General features: G+C 41.8%; 1 protein-coding gene across 3 annotated transcripts in view; it reads right to left on the bottom strand.

The window, feature by feature from the left end:
• Positions 1-23,528, bottom strand: part of cemip (cell migration inducing hyaluronidase 1) — a 259,435-nt gene that overhangs the window by 184,216 nt on the left and 51,691 nt on the right. For all 3 annotated transcript variants that reach the window (XM_075451606.1, XM_075452951.1, XM_075452260.1), the window contains exons 3-6: positions 22,247-22,384; positions 20,794-20,932; positions 19,105-19,341; positions 9,578-9,757 (exon numbers count right to left, since the gene is read on the bottom strand). In XM_075451606.1, the coding sequence (XP_075307721.1) occupies positions 9,578-9,757; positions 19,105-19,341; positions 20,794-20,932; positions 22,247-22,384 (694 nt within the window). The remainder of the gene's footprint in view (positions 1-9,577; positions 9,758-19,104; positions 19,342-20,793; positions 20,933-22,246; positions 22,385-23,528) is intronic.

The raw sequence follows: 23,528 nt of genomic DNA on the forward strand, positions 1-23,528 counted from the left end.
TCTCCTGATGATCTGGTTAGCAATAGGCTGAGGTTTGGGGCCATTTCTCTTGTTTGTCTTCATGTTTGGGTTACATTCATCATCACACACTCTATTTGAAATCAACGGATCGTATCTATTGTGCAATAGAACTTCAGGTGGCGGAGTGAGTGCTGGAGGTTTAGTTTTGGTGCTGGGTTTACCTCTGCGACGGACAACATGAGACCAGATCCTGGCTGGGGTTGATGACTTTGGTTTGGCACCAACACTGTTCCAGTGGGAGATGTCAGTCGGACCGTCCGGTTTGGAAGCTTCACCAGATATTCCAGTGTCATTTGGACACATCCAGGGAAGTGTGTCAGCCAGGTCTGCAGTGTGAGATTCCACATCAGCTGTGATCCCGTGTAGAAAGATCTGAGTTAGTCCTTTGGCACACGAAGGCTCCACAGCCTCCACAGGAGCTATAATAGAGTCAATAAATTCCTTGTTGTTACGAATGTCTTGGAGCGTTTCAATCCTCTTCTCGAGCTGTGTTATCCTAACAAAGAGTAGCTCACACTCTGTGCAGCTCACTGATACTGCAGGGTTAGGAGACGTTGTTCTGTCCGAATATCTTTGTAAACAGGAGGGCTAATACCATTTACAAATATACAATTAAAAGAAAAAGAATAAAATTATATCCAAGACTTGTGGACAGAAGTAGAATGATTTAAAAGTGAATAAAGCAGTAAGCAGCAGGAGGAAGCAGAGACACGTCTGCACTCTTCAGAAGCAGGAAGTAAGGACTCTAGTTGACCTCTCAAAACACTTTAACACTACATTCCACATTCACCTATTGAGCACACACTCAAGGGCCGTGTAAACTCTCGCAGCAGTGTGTCGCAGTGAGCTTGTCGCAGACATGACGCAGTTATTTTTGATTTATGCCCAATTTTGAAGCGGTCTGCGCTACTGGAGCTGGCAGAGAGGCGAAAGAAGCGTCACGGTTAGCACGGTTAGCGTCACCATTAGCTGGTTAGCAAACCGGAAATACGCATAGTGTAGAGCGGATGTAGAGTTGACCAATCAGAGGCCTCCTTTCTCCTCCCTGCGACAATATCTGTGGCACTGTCTGCGGTCAGTTACAATTTTGGGGAGGTGCACCAGAGTGTCTGCGTAAGGGGGGGGGGGCATATCTGCGTTAACTGCGACACACACGCAGACGACCTGGTTTCCGACCATAAACAGGCCTTCATACAGCAGATTTTAGTCAGTGCTTTATACACATTCATTCACTGATTAATTCATGGGGATCAGTGTCTTGCCCAAGAACACTTCAACATGCAGCCTGGGGGTTTGAACTACCGACCTCTCGATTGGTAGGTGACTGCTCTTGCTCCTGTGATACAGCCTAACCCCACATCTTAAACAGTAATTACCAGACCTCTAACCCCACAGTTTTAACAGTGATTAAAAACAAACCAAAATAATTTCCATCCACAAAATCAAAACAGCAAGCACTAAAAATTCCTAATCTATTACCCTCCAAAAGTTAATCTGGACCCTCCAGGGACATAAATTAGATTAATAAGAAAAATGAACACAAACTGAACCGAGTTAAGACACAAATTCAAATCAACCAACCAGCAAAGCAGGACTTGCCCCACGTGACCAAGAATACGAATGGCCCAATGAGAGACAAGACTGCGCCCCCACCCAAGATGCAACAGTGAGCAGGTAGGAACAACACAGCCCACAATCACTTTAGACCTTGCCAGGAGATGGCTGTTGGTTGGGCCGGCAGGAAGAAGAAGAAGAACCCGGAATAACGTTCAAACGAAGTTGGTAACTAAAACTTTGCTGTACAGTGAATGTAGAGTGTGTAATGGCAGAAGATTCTGATGGTTATGTGAGGGATCTCAAAGAATTGGATCCACTGACTTTGGATAAAGATGATGATGAGATGTTCTGGGAAGAAAATCGGAAAAAACAGGCAAGACTCCAGTAGTAATCTGGAGTCGATAGACACTGTTAAACGGAATAGGATTGAAGAAAGCAGAAAGAAGAATAGCGCAAATAAACAAAGAAGTGAAACATTTAAAGTTGTAGTAGTGTTTGATCAGTGTGGAGGTCCAGATTTACATCCAATTCATATAACGAAAGCAATTTAGAAAGAGATAAGAAACATTAATCATACTAGATTCCTAGGTAATGGCAGATTGCTTATATTTGAAGCATCTGAAGAGCAGCGGAAAAAAAATATTAAGCAAAGAAAAGTTAAATGGTATCAAGATTACAACCCATATACCAGGTACAACATCAAAATCAAGAGGGGTGATTTCAGGAATACCGATATCTGTTTCTATTGATGAAATTAAAAAGAGTCTAAAAGGAGGTGAGATTATGGATGCAAAAAGGCTGACAAAAGGAAAAGAGAAAGTTGAGAGCTTGTCGATATTACTTTACTTTAAGATGGAAATGCTTTCTAAAGTTCAAATGGGATATATGAGTTATCAAGTGAGGGAATACATACCACCCCCATTAAGATTCTTTAAATGCCAAAGATTTGGGCATGTTGCGGCACAATGCAGAGGCAAGACTAGATGTGCTAAATGTGGAGGGGAGCATGACTATGGTAAATGTGGGGAAATAGCTGAATTAAAATGCTGTAATTGTGGAGGAAAGCATAGTGCAGCATATGGGGGCTGTGGAAAGCAAAAAGAGGCAAGAGAAGCTCAGAAATATAAAGTTACACATCAAGTGTCATATGCAGAAGCACTTAAAAAAGTGAACAATGACAGAGCCAGTCAAAGGTCTGCCCTTCCAATGGAAAAAAACAGAAATAGGGTTGATGCTAAAACTCCAGACAGAAGGGTGAATGACAGAGGTCATGACCATGAAAGAATACAGCAAGCAAACATTCTGACTGCCATCTCAGAAGTTAATGAATATAAGGCAAAAACATCAGAAGATACAATGCTGGTAAACAAAAGATATGTAAAGGAGTTACCAATTAAGCCAGATATCATTTGCATTCAAGAAACATGGTTAAATCCACAGCTAGAATTTGTCTTATAATAATATAAGATATGACATAGAGATTGACAGAGGAGGGGGATCTTTGACATTTATTAAAGAAGAAATATCATACAGCCCAATAAAGGTATCTGAAGGATATGAATTTGTTGTAACTGAGATAGTTAATAAAGAGGATAAAGGTAACTTGATAATTATCAACTATTATAACCCATGCAAAGTATTAACAAATGAACTAATGAAGAATATTTTAAGGAAAAGGGGTCATAGGGAAATATGCTGTAGTGATTTTAATGCCCATAATACGCAATGGGGAAGTAAAAATACAGATTCAAATGGTGAAATTATAGAAGAAATGATCAGTGATAGAATGCTGGTATGTTTAAATAATGGTTCTGGCACACGTATAAATATATATAGAAATAAAAAATCATGTATAGACTTAACTTTAGTGGATAGGAAAATAGCTAATAGATGTGAATGGGAAGTGGACCATAATACAAGTGTTGGTAGTGATCACTTTCCTATTTTATGCAAGATAGAAACAAATGTATATGTACAACCAAATTATATAAATCACAAATGGTGCTTTCAGAAAGCTGACTGGGATAAATATATGGAATGTTGCAATGAAGAGATAAATGACTCATGCTCAAATTTGGACGAGACAATAGATAAAATGAATGAATCCTTAAGCATCATGATTTTAAGTGTAGCAAGTCAAAATATACCAATCAGTAAAAGCTAAAACAAGAGAAGAAATGTACCATGGTGGAATGAAAAATGCACAGATGCGGTAACAGACAGAAATAAAGCATTTAAGAAACTACGTAAAACTTTAACTATGGATAATCTAGTAGATTATCAAAGGAAAAAGGCTATAACAAGAAAGGTAATTAAAGAAACAAAGAAAGAAGCTTTGAGACAATTTTGCTCAACGATTGGAAGAAAAAAACAATGGACAGGATGTGGATGATGGTGAAGAAAATGACAGGTAAATATAAACCAGTTCAAATTCCAGTGTTAATTGATGGAGGAAATAAAGCTATATTAGATGCTGATAAAGCAAATATGTTGGGTGAAAAGTTTGCTGAAATTCATAAAGGAAATCACCTAGATGAAAGGTTCAAAAAGAGGAAAAAGAAAATTTTGAAGGAAAATGGAAATATTTTAAGTGCCAAACAAGAGTCAAATAATATACTTGATGCAGAATGTCAGAGCTTAAAATGGCCCTAAATACTACTGCATACTCATCACCAGGACCTGACAATTTATGCTATGCAATATATAGAAAGCTACCTGATGGATTATTGGTTAAGATTTTAGAGCTATTCAATAATGTATGGAAAAAGGGCAAATTACCAAAGATATGGAAAATGGCAAATATTTTTCCTTTCTCTAAGCCAGGAAAAGATCCAAGCAATCCAGAGAATTACAGGCCTATAGCGTTGACGTCACATTTAGGAAAATTAATGGAGAAATTAATTGTGGCAAGATTAAATTATTTCTTGGAGAAGAAATGTTTTCTTAAAGATTATCAAACCAGATTCAGAAAGGGTAAATCTACGACAGATGCTTTGGTGAAGTTGTGTAATGAAGTGGAAAAAACACTGATGATGAAGGAGATAATGGTGGCAGTGCTTTTGGATATAGAAAAGGCATATGATACTTTGTGGAGGGAAGGGCTACTGATTAAATTGGATAGAATGGGGATTAGAGGGAAAATGTATAATTTCATCCTGGACTTTCTTTCATGACGTACTTTTAGAGTTAGAGTGGGCTCAGAACACTCTAAAGAATTTACAGTAGAGAATGGAATCCCTCAAGGAAGTGTTATCAGTCCCATTTTATTTAATTTAATGATTAACGACATATTTATTAAATTAGGAAAAGGAAGTGAAGGACTATTATATGCAGATGATGCAGTAATATGGAAAAGAGGCAGAAATTTCCCATATATAATAACAATCATGCAAAAGAAAATCCAAATTTTGGAACAATTGGGAGTTGATTGGGGATTTAAATTTTCTATTGAAAAAACAAATGTTCTGTATTTTACAAGAAAGAAAATTACTGAAAACTACCAGATATCTATGTATAATCAAGCTCTGAAAAGAGTCATGAAATTTAAATATCTAGGAGTATGGATGGATGAAAAACTTACATGGAAAGATCATGTGCATCACATGGAAACTAAATGTAAAAGAGTCTTGAATTTGATGAGAATGATTACTGGACATAACTGGGGTGCAGATGAGCAGTCTTTAATTAATATCTATATAGCATTAATAAGGTTGATCATAGATTATGGGAGTATAGTGTATAGCACAGCATGCAAATTTAATTTAGCAAAGTTGGACAGAATTCAGTTTAGAGCTCTAAGAATGGCCATAGGTGCTATTAAAACGACTCCAACAAGTGCTATTCTGGTAGAGACGGAGGAAGCCCCACTTGAATTAAGACATATTAAGCTGGCTTTAACATACAGGGTGCGATTGATGGGAGATAGTAATAACCCAGCAGCATCAGTACTAAATGATTGTTGGGAATATCAAACTAAGGCTAAAGGGTTTGGATGGAACATAAACAAAGTAGCAGAGCAATATGACATCAAAGATTTTGAATTTAGTCCTACAACAGTTCTGAGTGAGGTCCCTCCCTGGATGCTACCAGTTCCAGAGGTTGATACAGAAATACTGAAAGAAAAGAGGAAATACCCTGATGATCAGAGTTTTGCATGGTTTAGTGAAAGATATTTATCCTCTTCATTTTATGGTTTTGTTAAAATTTTTACTGATGGATCAAAAGATCAAAATGGTCACTGTGGAATAGGAATTTACATTCCTGAATTTAAAAAAGGACTGAAATACAGATTAAATAATCACCTTTCAGTATATACAATAGAAATGACGGGCATAATAACAGCTCTAAGATGGATAGAAGCGATAAAACCGTTCTCTAATATGCTCAGATTCAATGGCTGTACTGCAGAGTTTTGAAAGTGGACAATCAGTCAGAGAAGACTTAATGATAGAAGCTAGACACATCTTATTAAGTATTAGAAGCCTAGGTTTAATGGTTCAGTTTTGTTGGGTTCCAGCACATATTGGAATTAGAGGAAATGAAAAGGCAGACGGATTAGCCAAAAAGGCTCTAAAAAATAAAGAAATAGAAATCAATGTTCTAATTGGGAAAGGAGAAGCGAAAGCTAAACTTAAGTCTGAAATGATAAAGAGATGGCAACAGGAATGGGACTCTGAACCAAAGGCTAGGCACTATTACAATATTCAGAAAAATATTAGAGGAAAAAGAATGAATATGCAAAATAGAAAAGAAGAAATAGTGTACTCAAGATTAGGAATGGGACATACAAGATTGAATTCAACACTTAAACTATTAGGTAAAAGTGATGGCCTATGTACTGAATGCCTAACACGGGAGGATGTGGATCATGTTTTATTTAGGTGTAGGAGGTACAGTGAGCAAAGAAAGATATGGCAAGACTTAGATGATCATATTGAGGATATTCTTGGGGAACAAGGAATGCAAAGAGACAGAATTAGAGCCTTATTTACCTTCCTGAAAGACACTGAATTAATGAAAAGAATTAAAAAATTTTTTATTTTTAATTGTTTATTTTATATTGTTTATTCGTTGGTTTTGTTTTGTTATTACTTATTATCTCTAGCTTTATTTTACATCCTCTTGACTGATCAGATAAAATCGCCATAGTATCACTCTACACACTCCTTTACAGTAGGTGGCGGTATACAACAACCAAAAGATGTAATCTGCCAATAAACGAAAGAAGAAGAAGAAGACCTTGCCAGGAGCAGACCAGAAAACACCCAGCAGAGATTCCAGACCTTCAAGCTTTTTTAAGCACAAAGGACTCTTTTAGGAGCTACTTTTCCTTGAGCATCCTTCCTTAAGTAACTTTTCTTTGAGCTACCCAAATCTCCTGAACCCTCGGCAGCAGACACACTGCAGGAACTGACAAACTCCAAAGCTCGCTTGAAGAAGAATCCAGGACACCTCTTGACCGGCTCTACACGTTTTCTAAAACAACATGGCTTTGTGGACGGACTAATCGAAGTTCTCCCCATCTCTTTCAGTCCTGACCAACAAACAGGCCTGTTAATTCCACTAAACTGGTAAGTACACAACCACCCATGTTTTCAAGTTTACATCTGTTGGCTTGTTTCGAAACCAATTTGTGAATGTAACAGGACTTAGGCTGTACATACGATTTTAAATGAACTCAGAACCATTTCATTTCTCGGACAAATTTCATCCAACTCTTCCCTCCAATTGAACAGAGGCATCCCTTTGTTTTACAAAAACAGGTCTGCTATTTTGTGCCGCGTCTTTCCCGCCGATTCCGAGGCTATTTGAAACAAAGGCAGCCCTTTGTTCCACAAAAATAAGCTCGCCAGTTTCTCTCCAGCCGATTCCGCTGCCATATTGAACAATGTATTTTTCAATGCACAAATCCGCCACTTACCAACAAAGAACCAACACGCACTGGAAAGAATGAAATGCAACTCAAAGGAAAGAAGTATTTTTGAAAGAATTTACAACTGAATAAAAATAAGCCCAATAAGGTAAGTCTACTACTTTTTACACTAATGGATCAACTGAATCATTACAATACACTAACAAAAAGCTGTACATATCTGTACACTGACTTACAGCCTAATAAAACAAGACAACCGGGTTCTAATTGAACAATTCTATAAGCCTTAATGAGTTTGCGTTTTAATAATTAATTTGAATAATTGTTTTGTCTTAGGAAACTACAAGCTTAATAACAAAAACAACAAACCACGATTAATTAGCAAGCTGTTCTGTCTTTTAACTAACATACAGCCCTATAAAACAAAAAGATTAGACTACCTTCTACAGGAATTATAGTGATCACCTATAATCATAACTAATAACCCAAAGTTAAATCAAAACAAGAACAATAGATAACAGTGTTTAACAACAAAACACTAAGGGCTAGCAAGCTGTACTGATCTTTAACTGACTTACAGCTTACCACAACTAAAGCAAAAAGCTTTATTAAAAATGAGTAATTTTGTAAGAGCTAGTAAGCTGTACAGACCATTTTCATACTATTTTAATACTTTGTTACTATTTTTTTATAACTTTACTTACCTTGATATAATAGCTCCAAAAAAATGTTATGGTAACATGGACATCCAAAATAAAACTACCATTTGCACCTTTTAGCCCTTAGGTCACAGCCCTATAGCCCTAACCCTAAGTCCACCTCCTCCATGCCACTACTTCAGAAGTATATATACATGTTCTTAAAGGCCCCCCAAGTCTGCAACACCTTTGCAGTCTGCAACACGTTAGATGTTTCCCTGCTTCAACACACCTGATTCAGATTAAATGGATCTCTTCAAAATGTTGTTAGTCTGTACAAACCAGCTAATGAGGCATCGATCTGAATCAGGTGTGTTGGAGCAGGGAAACTAAAATCTGCAGGACAGCGGCCCTCAAGGACCAGAGTTTAAAATCCCTGCCTTACAGAAAGCTCTGCAGGATCAGTGGTCTGAAGCCTCTCAAACCACCATGATAGCCTTGCCACACCACATTTCACCTGACATCCATGTGCTCCGGGGGACTGACTCTGTTGTTCGGGAGATCTTGCCATTCTGGGAGCAGAAGCAGCTCCCCAATCATGAGGAGCGCAGGCAGTTGTGCTTTGGCACTGCTCCAACAGTGGGATTGCTTGGTTGACCGGAGTGCTGTGCTTTATATCGCCAGGTCTTTTGACTTGATGGTGCCAAGGCAGTGTTACAGTTGCTTTGAGAGAACCCTGGAGCTGCTGTGCCAGCTGTGTTATTGGCCAGATATATCCACTGACGTGGTACACTGGTGCTATACTTGTGAGATGTGCCAGGTTGCCAAAGACCAGCCATGAGACATCTGTTGGCTTCTCGACCCAATGAGATTCTTGCCATGAACTTCACTGTGCTGGAACCCACCCTTATTGGGGTGGGAAACGTTTTCAGTAAGTACACGTTGGCCATTGCCACCTGTGATCAACGAGCCTTGACTGTGGCTCAGGTTGTATCGAACAAGTGGTTCTCAAATTTGGTGTCCCTGTCCGTATCGATTTGGACAAGGGCCGGAACTCACTGATTAAGTAGCTGTGCACCCTTTATGGGATAAGGACGTCGTGCACCATACCATCCAGCTGGGAATGGGCAGTGTGAGCGGTTCAATCGAGCCCTACACAACCTGCTGCACAGCCTATTGGTCTCTCAGAAGCGAGGCTGGAATGCTTGCCTGTATTTGAACAACACTACTCCCCATCAAGCATTTGGAGAATCTCCTCTCTTCCTGATTTTTGGGCAGGAGCCAAGGCTCCCAGTTGATGTCTTGTTGGGTTGAGTCCAGGAACCTGTTGGTGGTCCAGTCTATGATTGGCCCAACACACCTCTACGATTATGGAACAGCCAGTTGCATCTACCATCATCTTTCAAGTTGGATTTCTTTTGAGGACTGATGAGTATTAGCGTGATCAAAGGTTAACATAAGCATATCAAGCAGCATTTTAGTAGCTTACCGAAATCCCAGACTGTTGATGTGGTGGCTGCCTAGCCCAGACAGACTCTTCTTTGCTGTGTCCTCCAAGTTGTTTGAACCCTCATCATTGACCACCATGGCAAGAATGAGCCCTGCCTCTACTCCATCCACATAGTTTGCAAGACGATGACTCTCATTCTTACTACGGTATGTGTCAAACCTGTGAGAGTGAGAGGACGTTACTGATCTGCTGTTTTACTGCAGGCACAGTGAATGAAATGTTATATTTAATCTTAAAGGACACTAAACAAGTGGTTGAAACTTCTGAAATAATTCTTTATAACTATTTACAGGAAACCCACAGGAACATGTCCCCATCAGAGTAGTGTAAAAATAGAGTGGCGACACTCCCATAGACTTCTATAGAAAGAAAGGAATGCGGAAGTCATGTGGGTCACGGAGCTGCAGATAGTTCCGAACACGAATAGTTCCACCATGGAACGCCGTTAATTTTTGGTGTTTCTGAAGTATTTTCTCCGGTAAGTTGATGAAATGACAACATTTTTTAGCATTGAGAGGCATTAGCTGACTGGTCTTAAACTAATCAAGTAAGTTAAGTTTTAGTTAATTAATCGTGTTAACCAGCTAGTTGTAGTTTTACTGCAGCTCGCTAATGTTAGCAAGATGGTTAAACGGGTCTCAAGACATTCGCCTATTACTGTCCAATTCAACTTTTTAAAATATTCAGCCAATTATGAAATATCATGAATAACTGTATAAAATTCATGAAAATAAATGAACTATTATCAAACCATTAATTTCAGCCTAAATGTAAAATGTTCCCCTTCTAATAATTTTATTCAATGTTCTTCTGATTACACGAGTTAATTCCTTCAGAGCAACACATATTGCCACTTTTTTTTCAGCAGAAATGTGCTGAAGTCCTAATGAGGGTTGATCCATGGCAGCAGCCACCACACCTGCTGACCTCCCTGACGACGACAACAACAGAGAAACAATTCATTATCACAGCTGCAAAGTCATGCTAACGTCCAAACCCTTCAATTTGATCAATACAGTTCATTGTTGCAGATTAATCTATCTGTTCTGCCTCCCAGGCAGTTGGAAGTTTTATGTGTTTTAGCGCCCCCCTGTTTGATAATATGGTCAAATGTGGTATTGCACCAGGAAGTTAAAAATTAGCACATGTTCCTGTCAGTCTATGGAGAGGTCAGCAGATGATGGAGCTGTTTTTTAATCTGTCGCCATCTGTTTGGTTTGAGCCATAGAAAGCATTGTCTGTAAGTAAAATTTATTATTTACACAGATATATTTTTAGTTTGAAGTATATTGATGGAAATTTTTATTTTGCTAGATTACTATCTAGATATTGGTTTGTTAACATTGCTGAGCATTGGATATGCTCATTGTTTCATACAACCAGCATATTTAAGATACCTGTACTTTATTTTCTAATATAATTCATGGAATTTTGGTTTAGTATTCATACTTTAGTATTTGTATAAGAAATTTATTTGAGCATATTTCTGTTATTATTTCAGTTTTACACCTTGTCTGACACGAGTCGTCATTAAAACCTGGAGCTTGAGACGCTACATCCTGACTCTCGCGTCGATCATTCAGGGAGTTTGGCTGGCTGTCTAATTTTGGTTATGCACACCATCAGGAGGGCAGTACAGTAAAAAGACAAGTGAACAGTTGGTTCAACAGCAACTTCAGTGACAGATCAAAACAGAAGAAAAAGCTCATCATGGCAACACGTAAGGAGAATGACAACATTTCTCATGTCAGCAGCAGAGCCAGCACGTGCACATCCGCCTCTACAGATAGTGCAGCAGCCAAGGCCCACGAAAAGGCAGAAGCAGAACGCGTACGCACATCATTTGCAGAGAAGGAAGCTAAATTAAAAATTGAGCGGGCCGAGAGAGAAGCAAGGGCGGTCCTTGAAAAAACAAAACTTGATGCTGAACTGCAGATTTTGGCATGCCCGCGAGAAGCAGCAGCTGCCAGCAGGCAGGCAGATGTCTTGGAGGCCGCTGAAGAACAGGTTAGAGCTCCAGACAACGCGCACGGCAGTGTGAGGTCTTTAAAGACGGAGATCGAGGATCGTACGAGTGCATATGTAAGAGAGCAGAATGAGATACATGTATCCTCACGCCATGATGACCTCGGACCTCCACCCAGTTGGGCTAACGAAACCTTAGTCTCATGGGGAACTCCAACTGGTTCTCCCGGAATTGGCCCCTCTCCCCAAAATGCTGCCATCTCACACGAAGTGCCCATCCAACCTCCTGACTCGGCAAAGTCTATGCCACCTTTTCCTGCTAAAAGGACTGATCGAAATGAAGATAAGTCACACTCTAAACCACAGCACCACAATGTAGCCCCTTCAGCTCAACTCTACCCCTCTCATCACCTTACTGGCCAGAATATAACTCCTTCAGCACAACAGTACACCTTTCATCATCAGACTTACCACAAGATGAACCCTTCGGCTCAATCCTACATCCCTCATCAGCATACTGACCCTGCTCATCAACTCAAGACACCGGTGATGACGGACTTCGTAAAGTACTTAGCACGTCGTGAGCTAGTGACTACCGGTCTCATCCAGTTCGACGATCGCCCTGAGAGTTTTAGGTCATGGCAGTCTTCCTTTCACAACGCCATCAGAGGTCTTGGCCTTTCAGCCAGCGAAGAATTGGACCTCTTGACTAAGTGGCTGGGCAAGGAGTCATCCTGCCATGTCCGTACAATTCGTCAGGTGCATGTCAACAATCCTGATGCAGCACTGAGGAACACATGGAGTAGGCTGATTAAGTTATATGCAGCACCTGAGGTACTTGAAAAAGCTCTTTTCAAGAAACTGGATACATTCCCCAAGATCGCCAGTAAGGACCATGTCAAACTAAGGGAGCTCGGAGACCTCCTTATGGAGTTTCTATCCGCGAAAGAGGATGGATACCTACCTGGGTTGGCCTTCCTGGATACCTCTCGGGGGATCAGCCCTATAGTAGAGAAACTTCCCTACGGTTTACAGGAGAAATGGATAACGTGAGGCTCTAAGTTCAAAGACGAACACGACGGGTTCTTTCCCCCATTCTCCTTCTTCGCAGAATTCGTATTCTATGAAGCAGAAACCAGGAACGACCCAAGCTTTGCTATCCCCAACAGTAGCGATCCTCCTGTGAAAGATAAGGCGGGCTATAGGACCGGAAAAATACCAGTAAAAGTCCACAAAACGGAGGTTGCTGCAGAGACTGAGTCTAACATCTTCTCAAAGCAGGCGGAGAACCCTGGCAAGAACTGTCCAATCCATCATAAGCCACACCCATTGAAGAAATGCCGTGGATTAAGAGCTAAGACACTTGAAGAAAGGAAGTTGTTCCTCCGCGAAAATGGGATATGCTATAGGTGTTGTGCATCAATCTCCCATTTGGCCAAAGACTGTAAAGTCACCCTCAAATGCAGCGAGTGCGAAAGCGACCGCCATATCGCAGCCATGCACCCTGGTCCGGCACCTCAGACACCCAAAGTTCCAGCTCCTACTTCTATGCCAGAGTCTGTGCCTACAGTCACGTCACGCTGCACTGAGATTTGCGGCGAAGGGCAGCCAGCAATGTCCTGTTCAAAAATATGCTTGGTACGTGTATTTCCCAAGGGGCAGCGCGACAAGGCAATCAATATGTATGCGATACATGACGACCAGAGCAACCGCTCATTGGTAAGGCCTGGATTCTTTGACCTATTCAACGTCAAGAGCAACTCCTCTCGTTATTCATTAAAAACATGCGCTGGCATAATGGAAATGTCAGGCCGCAAGGCAGAAGGCTTCGAGATAGAGCCCATGAATGGAGGAGTTACCCTTGCTTTGCCACCACTGATAGAATGCGACCAAGTACCCACCAATAGGTCAGAAATTCCGACGCCAAAGGTAGCTCTGTTCCATCCGCACCTGAGGTCTGTGGCAAAGCACATCCCTGAGCTTGATCCGAACGCGCAAATCCTTCTCTTGCTAGGGAGAGATATCATAAGAGCACATAAGGTGCGCCAGCAGGTCAACGGCCCACATGATTCCCCCTTCGCTCAGAAATTGGACTTGGGCTGGACGGTGGTTGGGGAAGTGTGCCTTGGACACGCCCACAAGCCTAGGGTGAGCGCTTTCAAGACCCACGTTTTGGAGAAGGGACGCCCTTCCTTCTTGTCACCCTGCATCAACTTCATCGACCTGAAAGAGAAAGTGTGTCATGGCGGGGAGCAACCAAGCGGTCTCACCAACATCCGCAAGTCCAGTCCGGAAAGAGTTACAGAGCATCGCTTGGGTCAGAACCTGTTCCAAACAACAGAAAACGATAATAAGGTTGCTCAATCCATTGAAGACGTAGCCTTTCTAAAGATTATGGACTCAGAGGTGTACAGGGACGACAAGAACAACTGGGTTTCCCCATTACCTTTCAAGGTCCCACGAAGACGACTCCCAAATAATCGGAAGCAGGCACTCCATCGCCTTTCCTCACTTTGTCGGACCCTGAACAAGAAACCTGTGATGAAATAACAGTTCTTTGACTTCATGGGAAAGGTGTTTGAGGATGATCATGCCGAACTAGCGCCTCCCCTGATGCAAGACGAGGAATGCTGGTACCTCCCGACATTTGGGGTTTATCACCCTCGAAAGCCTGATCAAATTCGAGTGGTTTTCGACTCCAGCGCACAGGAAGGTGGCCTCTCCCTCAATAATGTGCTGTTGACAGGCCCAGACCTTAATAATAGCCTGCTGGGAGTCCTAATCCGTTTCCGAAAGGAGCAAGTGGCAATCATGGCGGACATCCAGAAAATGTTCCACTGTTTCCTAGTCAGAGAGGACCACCGTAACTTCTTGAGGTTCTTGTGGTTCAGGGATAATGACCCAATGAAAGACATCATTGAGTACCGGATGAAGGTGCATGTTTTTGGCAATAGCCCTTCACCTTCCATCGCCATCTATGGGCTGAGGCTTGCCGCCAAAGAGGGTGAAAGTGAACATGGTGCAGACACACAAAGGTTCATAGAGAGACACTTCTATGTGGACGACGGGCTCATGTCCTTGCCCAGCGACACTGAGGCCATCAGCCTTCTCAAAAGCATCTCTCGCCGAGTCAAACCTTCGACTCCACAAGATCGTCTCTAACAGCCCAGCTGTGATGAAGGCTTTCCCACCAGAGGATCACGCTGAGAGCACCGTTTTACAGCGTAGTCTTGGGTTGTGCTGGGAGATAACTAGCGATGCATTTACCTTCCAAGTGTCCGTGGGTGACAAGCCGTTCACCCGTCGTGGTGTCCTCTCCACCATCAACAGTGTCTTCGATCCTCTCGGTCTAGCCTCTCCTGTCACGGTGCAAGGAAGAGCTCTACTACGGGAACTTACCTGTGACACTTCTGATTGGGATGCTCCACTCCCAGAGGAGAAGCGAAGTGAATGGGTAACCTGGCGAGACTCACTCCTAGAGCTGAAGCAGCTGCACATTCCGCGTACCTACACACCAGATTCCCTTACTAAGGCACGACGACTGGAACTCTGTGTGTTTTCTGACGCCTCCACCAAGGCTATCGGTGCAGTTGCTTACCTTAGAGCCATTGATGAAGATGGGAACAGCAACGTTGGCTTCGTCCTAGGGAAAGCCAAGTTAGCTCCTCAGTGTAAGCCTACCATCCCTCGGCTCGAACTTTGCGGCGCTGTGCTAGCAGTGGAAATGGCAGAGCTCATCCTTGATGAGATAGATCTCAAGATGGATGGAGTCAAGTTTTACTGCGATAGCAAAGTGGTCTTAGGGTACATACATAATGAGGTGAAGCGCTTCTACGTGTATGTACACAACAGAGTGCAGCGGATACGTCAGTCGACCAAGCCAGAGCAGTGGCTCTATGTACCAACAGAGCACAATCCAGCTGATCACGCATCCAGGGCTGTCTCTGCATCAAACCTTGGAAAACTACCTGGTTCAGCGGACCAGCCTTCCTTCAAAGATCGTATGATGACCTGCAAGAGGAATCCGAGTCCTTTGAACTCATCAGTTCTGAACTTGATGTCGAAGTGCGACCTGAGGTGTCAAGCTTCCATACACAGGTCCAAGTACAATCCCTCACAACAGATCGATTTTAAGCGCTTTTCTACTTGGGACTCACTAGTGAGAGCTGTCGCCTTGCTCATCCACATAGTCCGGTGTCACAAGTCTAAGGACTATTCTAAGGGATGTAAAGGCTGGCATTGGTGCAAACAACCTCGCACACCTGACGAGCGTTCACAAGCCATGAATGTCATCATACATGCAGTCCAGAGAGAAGCTTTCTCAGTGGAGTTTTCTGCTCTGACCGACGGTGGGGCTCTACCCAGCAACAGCCCACTCTTTAGGCTCAGTCCAGTGGTGGAAGAAGGCCTCATGAGAATTGGAGGCAGGCTGTCACATGCGCCATTGGAACAAGCTGAGAAGAATCCCCTTGTTCTACCTAAGCGTGACCATGTTTCTGCCCTGTTAGTGTCCTACCACCACAAGCAGGTGAAACATCAGGGGCGCCACTTCACTGAAGGTGCCGTAAGGTCTTCAGGCCTGTGGATCATCGGATGCAAAAGGCTCGTCAGCTCCATCATACATGGGTGTATCACCTGTCGGAAGCTACGAGGCAAGATGGAAGAGCAAACCATGGCGGATCTGCCACCTGAACGCCTCACCACATCTCCACCCTTCAGTTATGTGGGGCTGGATGTTTTTGGGCCGTGGAAGGTTAATGCTATGCGCACTAGAGGGGGGCATGCTGAAAGTAAACGATGGGCGATATTGTTTACCTGCATGAGCACTAGAGCAGTGCATATCGAGGTAGTCGAGTCCATGGACACCTCTAGTTGCATCAATGCCCTGAGGCGATTCTTTGCAATCCGTGGAACTGCAAGGCAACTAAGGTCCGATTGCGGGACGAATTTCATTGCCGCTAGCAAGGAGCTTGGACTGATGAAACAGTGACAAGGGCCCAGTATCCAGAGATACCTGAGTGACCAAGGTTGCTCTTGGGAGTTCAATCCCCCATACTCGTCGCACATGGGAGGCTCTTGGGAGCGGATGATCGGAGTAGCTCGACGGATCTTCAGCTCCATATTGCTTCAGGAGCACGTCCATCTCTCCCATGAGGTCCTATGCACTTTCATGTGTGAAGTTTCTGCGATCATTAACGCCAGACCCCTTACTCCAGTGTCCACCGATCCAGACTCTCCTTTCTTGTTGACTCCTGCGATGCTACTCACACAAAAGGGTGCTGTGCTTCCTCCACCTGGAGACTTCTCAGATAAGGACCTCCACCAGAGCCAATGGAGACAGGTGCAAGCTCTCGCGAGCATGTTCTGGACCCGATGGAGACGGGAGTACCTCCCTACGCTACAGAGCCGTCGCAAGTGGGTTGGGAAACACCGCAACCTGCAACAAGGCGATGTAGTGCTGTTAAAAGATAGCCAAGCTGCAAGAAACGACTGGCCCCTGGCACTGGTGACAGCGACCTACCCAAGCCAGGATGGAAAGGTGCGGAAAGTCAAAGTGAAAACTGCAGCACAAGGTATGCCAAAGACATTCCTGAGACCTGTCTCAGCCATCGTTCTTCTTCTTCCCGAAGAGGACCAAGTTAATGTGAAGATAGTTTAAATATTAAGTGGCATCACAGACGCCAGGCGGGGAGTGTTCTGCCTCCCAGGCAGTTGGAAGTTTTATGTGTTTTAGCGCCCCCCTGTTTGGTAATATGGTCAAATGTGGTATTGCACCAGGAAGTTAAAAATTAGCACATGTTCCTGTCAGTCTATGGAGAGGTCAGCAGATGATGGAGCTGTTTTCTAATCTGTCGCCATCTGTTTGGTTTGAGCCATAGAAAGCATTGTCTGTAAGTAAAATTTATTATTTACACAGATATATTTTTAGTTTGAAGTATATTGATGGAAATTTTTATGTTGCTAGATTACTATCTAGATATTGGTTTGTTAACATTGCTCAGCATTGGATATGCTCATTGTTTCATACAACCAGCATATTTAAGATACCTGTACTTTATTTTCTAATATAATTCATGGAATTTTGGTTTAGTATTCATACTTTAGTATTTGTATAAGAAATTTATTTGAGCATATTTCTGTTATTATTTCAGTTTTACACCTTGTCTGACACGAGTCGTCATTAAAACCTGGAGCTTGAGACGCTACATCCTGACTCTCGCGTCGATCATTCAGGGAGTTTGGCTGGCTGTCTAATTTTGGTTATGCACACCATCAGGAGGGCAGTACACTACCCAACAGTATAAATGTCAGTAAAAGAACTTCTTTATTAAGGCTTGTTTTACATTTTCCATGATGACATTTTATAATAAAATGTTTGGTTGGAATCTGTTTGTTTTTGCCCAACTGACATTTAATATGGTTTTAACCAGAAAAAAAGTTTGATTTAGATTGATATTTTAATCAATTAATTAATATTCTAAAAATATCATGCTCTGTTGAAGGATGTTGATCTGAAGGTAAGCTGGACCACTGGCATGATTAAGTATTAATGTCCCCGGCTAGCATGCAGGGGTACCCTCTACCATTTAAAACCGTAATAAATGTGTCTCTGCCGCTCCAAAAAAGAAAAACGTTGATAAAATATTGAGTCAGTGTAGTAATCAATACACATTATTGGTCAATATTTCCTGAAAACTGCGTTGTAAATGTTAAAGTTGTCGTTTTTGCGTACCGTCCCGCTAAAACCCGTTCAGACTGACTGACAGCGCTGTGATGTTAGAACCAGGTTGGAACTATTCGGGCTGCATCAACCACGTGACTGTGTCGGCTCGTTCAAAGAGTGTCCTAACTCTCTTTTTATAAGGCTCTGGTCCCCATTAGTATCAAATCAAAGTGAAATCTCATTAACAGCCTTCAAGTGTTAAGCTCACTCACAAACATTCAAATGTCCCAATATACTGTAAACCCGATAAACAAACGCACACAAACCGAAACAACAGCAGAGATGTGAAGTGCTGTTATAATACTTGAAAAAATGTGTTTCTGTGGTCAGCACCCAGTCTAACTCAAAGCCCAGCTTTTGTAACTTTTGTGATTAATCTCCAAAGGTCTTTTCATTTCTTATTGACAAAGGAAGTACATTTGAAAATATAATGGAAAATTATTCTGTTTTAAGTTGAACTTAATGGTCTAACAGTGCTGCTTAATTTCAGCTTTTATGTGGGTTTTGAATAACCTTATCGTGTACCTAAAGGAAAAGTAGATTCACGAATAGCCACTCTTCTTTTTCTGAGAAAAAAAAATTGCACATTTCAATACTCTTGTGTATATCAGTGTATCTAACCTTTACAGATAAAGGACAATGAAAGGAAATTAAGTTTGTAATGCATTTCTGAAAGTATTACAGAAACCTGTATGAAACGAGGTTAAAGCTCTGAAATACCTCCTTCAGCACAGCTCTTTATTGCAAGCATATAAGATGTCAGCAAAAAGATAATCTGTTGTGAAGTCTCACGACTGTTGGGGTGCATTCTCCTCACCTATCAGCGTACAGCACTTGCCCGGTGTTGGGGTCGATTATGTGGACAATGATGCCTCGGTTACCCCAGCTTCTCTGGAACAGGTAGTTGTTTTGGTTGCTCTCTCCAGGATGGAGGGTCTTGTTGAGGAAAGTCCACGACAACTTCTTTTGTCCGTGAATCTCAAGGGTTCCACCTGTTCCCACGCCAATGTACTTCCTCCCAAAGTAGCTGTGTTCTTCATCTCTGTCATCCAGTCTAATCAACAATGTGTAGAACAATGTATAAACCTCTTAATTCAGTTTTAAGTGATATTTGTGGCATGGACTTCACAACCGCTTGTTCTCATAAACAGTGAAATACAGCAACTGGGAAACTGACCAAAATGTAGACCTCAACATCACAAACTGTAACTAAAAAATACTTTTATCACTCATTTTTAGATGTTCTAAATAAAACAAACAAAAAAATGTTTGAACTGAAGTCTAAGAGTGGATGAGAATGAATTGAATAGGAATAAGATCTTTGCCCCCACCCTACTCTCAGTGTGTTTGCTTTACAAGTATCAACCAGGTAACATGATGAAGGAACAAGAGGTCACAGATCAATGAATTTTCTTGGTAGATAAGATATCATCAGTTGATTCTGAGAGTTTCCCAGAAAGCTCTAAAGACCACATGATGACATGATAGACCACATAAAAGATGAGTTGGGGCTTTGGTCCCTGGGATAGTACAATGACTAAAAACAGCCCCTAATAAGTCTACCAACTACCAACGTAGTAACAAGATGGGCCTGGTGACCAATCCAGGGTGTACCCTGCCTTGATGTTTCATTACTGAGTGGCTCATGGTATGCTCCACGTCACATGTTGGAAATAAGAATTCATTCAGTACAAATAAGCAAGAATAAGATCTTTACAGTGATATAAGATGATCCCTGAACATGAAAGGTTTCTTACTGATGTGAGTACATTGCAGCTGGGTGTCCCTAAAAAGACAGTGTGGTCCTTGAACCACCCATCTTACATGGTTTCCTTTCACTACTGGCACCTGTTCTGCTCATAATACATTTTTTCTGTGACTTTGCAATGGCACAACTGTTGTTTTAAGAGTGACTCAGACTATTTCCTGGATGTCCCTATACAGTATATAGTTGACATTAGCTTCCATGAAAAAAGCATGTTGGCGCACTCTTTAGGCTCAGACTAAATCAATTTAAACAGGCCGCTTGTTTATTGGCTATAAACCAACCAGACACCAGAGTTAAGAGCTGTGCTAATTGTCTGCAATTAAGCCTATCAACTTCAAATTTAGCCTTTTCCTTAGCAAGAGACACTTTTTTCACACGGTAGTTTATTCTATTTTTCTTTCTTTCTTTTTTTACCCTTATGACTGTCTTAAATAGAGTAAAAACAAGATTTGTTTGTAACATCATTTCTCTGTTGGTTTTGGCCACAGTTGACCCTGATATCCAATAGTAACTCAGTTTTATAGTTGCCATTTTACATTCATCAGATATAGTTCTACAACTATCTCATGGATCAAACTAAATCAGTGATCATATCAGAGTAGTACAACACAGACCCAATGTAGGTAGAATATATCAGGTGCAACTAGAATTCTGATTTGATTTGTAAAAATTATTTTAACTACTAATTATGGTGATTTGTAGTGCTAGGACTTTATACTCAGTCTAGTAGAGTTGTACCTTCCAAATAGGGAGATGGTGAGGTTGCCTTTATAGGGACAGTCTGCACTTCCAATGTGTAGTTCCCCTTTGTTCCCGATGAGAATATATTTTGTCCGTAGAACTATGGGTCGGTTTGTGTCTGCAATCACCAACTTCCCTGAAGGGTAGAAAAGAGTGGGGAGTTGGGGGGGCGGGATGTTAAAGAGTGATGAAGCCTCCTGGCAGCTCTTTCATGCCCCAGTGCCTTCTGCCTTCCTATCATTTATGGCCCTGTTCTGTTGCAGTTCACACACAGACACACACATTTCTCTTAGTAGTAATGCAATCCAATGACTCCAGTTCAGCAGGGAGATTGTGACTCTCAGTTGAACAAACTCTTTGTGTAAATAACACTTATCTAACAATGTCTCAACTATATCATAAGAGGTTGAATGAGGGCAACTGCACTTCTTCTTGGATCTTGAAGACATTTCACCTCTCATCCTAAAGGCTTCTTCAGTTCTGAACTAGATGGTGGGGAGTGTCAGCTTATAAGCAGAGAGGGTCGTTACAGTCACATGTGTCCCTGAACCACCTTATCACTTCTGAATTGTCTACCTGCCTGAAAGGGCGAGTTTTGGTCACAGGATCCAAGGTGTGAATGGTTGTGAAACTGCCTGGAGAGGAGACACCAAGCTGCTCTGTAGGTGCTGGGAAGATGATACCTGAGACTAGGTATGGCGCCGTCTAGGAACAGGGTATCATTAGCATCCAGCTCGGAGTCAGCATAAGGAGTGCATGTCACCTGCTTTCACCACTTCCATGTCGTTTTCGGTAGAATCTTTAATGAACGAAAGCGACTTGTTTGCTTTGTTACCTTGGTTTCTTTGTCTTTTTTCCCGCCATTATTACTAAGTCGTCAACAGCCGTGTTAAAGTCCACTTCTTCCTGTACAAGTTGGTACTCGGCTAGTGACGTATTTCTCCGTCCACCTCGGCCGCCATCTTGCAATGACGTTCCTTATACAAATCTGTCTCAGACTATGTGTGACATCACCAAAGCCTGGACTTCAGGTGGAGCTGCTCTGCCATTTCCTTAAACTTCCAGTTGAGCCCCCCTGGGTGAATAGAGCTGGTAGAACATTCACAATAAGAGTGTGTTCTCACAGTCTTTTCTGCTTACTTTTTTTTCTCATCTTCATCATTAGCTTTTGGGTCTGTAGCCTTTTTTTTCACTACCCTCAATATGCTTTAAGCACAACATTGCACGCTTTGTTTATGGTCTCCTGCCTCCTGAGCTATTCTGAAGTATTCCTAGTAGTGAGAATGAGTCTTTCTCTAAGACTCCTGTTTCTGGTGTTCATGTGACTGTCCTCATCCCCACCCAAGCTTGTGGGCACTGGAGATAATGAGGGGGAAAAAAATCATAATGCACACAAATATGTAAAACAATTGACTTGGTAGAAAAGGTAACTCAGATTTGTCAAGCATACCTCCATTAAGAATCTCAATGGAGTGGACTGTAGCCGAAGTTGTGAGAAGGACATTCTGGCCATGACCAATTGTAACACGGTGGTGTTCACTGTGTCCTGGCACCCATGGCTGAAGTCCCGGCTCTTTATCTGGACACACTACAGAAGACAAAATCAATTCAAACATTTTGCATCTGGAGGAAAGTGATTTGAAGTACATCTACTGGACTACAGTGTTTACACGGTTGACCCTACACTTTTTAAAATCAGCATAGCATCAGTAACGACAATGTGAACAGGATGGCATATTGCAGTCCGATGCTGCCCCAAGCACTCATCTGTGTTCAGATTTCTTTTATTAATTACTCAAGAGAAAGTGATTTTTTTTCTTGCATTGTCTGGGTCCTAGCATGAGTTTGAATCTTTGTTTGCTTTTAATGAGTTTAACTTCTACTGAACCACAAGTAACTATGTTTACGTTCAGGCTTACACAATAGGCTCTGTAGCAATGGAAAATAATGTTTGCTGAGAAAGAACCTTTTCCTAGTTTATGTGGCATCATCCTCTTGGTTACGTGACTTGCATCCCATAGGCTCATGTTTCTACAGTGTTGCAAAGGGACACAAATGATTACTGATTTCAGTGTGTATTTGAGATTATTTTTGGTACTACCCATTGATTTTTTTTTTTTTTTTCTGGCCTGGTGAACTGCTTGGCCAATGAAAACCTCTGCCAGTATAATTGTTTGCAACTGTAAACCCTTGCCACATTTCAAATGGCTAAATTGTTTTCAACTCCACCAAAAATAAATGTTCCCTCTAAAGTTCTAAAACAACTTCTTATGTAACTTCTCATGGCTTAAAAAGATTTTTTTTTTTGTTTTAAATGAAATGCAAATTAATTTGAAAAAAGTATACAAGCCTGGACGAGACCGGTCTCGAGACCACTTTTTGAAGGTCACAGTCTCGTCTCAGAATCGACTGCATTTTTACTCGGTCTTGTCTCGGACAAAGCAGACTCAGGATTTTTTTTTTTAAGACCCCAACTGTGGGGATATCAATAAATTGCCTGTGCATTTTTGGATTTACTTGTTAACATCACTGTGATTTTGGGTTAAACGTATTGCTTCGAGTAAAACCAATAATTTGACTCGCTAAACGGTGAGCCATCTTTTCAGCACTATGGCCCCCGTCTGTGGAATAGCCTGCTGAAGGACCTGAGGACCGCAGAGTGTTGATATTTTTAAAAACAGGCTCAAGACCCACCTATTTAATTTGGCTTTTAACTAATGTCTTATTTATAC

This window comes from Odontesthes bonariensis, chromosome 1 (genome assembly GCF_027942865.1).
Source record: "Odontesthes bonariensis isolate fOdoBon6 chromosome 1, fOdoBon6.hap1, whole genome shotgun sequence".
Lineage (NCBI taxonomy): Eukaryota > Metazoa > Chordata > Actinopteri > Atheriniformes > Atherinopsidae > Odontesthes > Odontesthes bonariensis.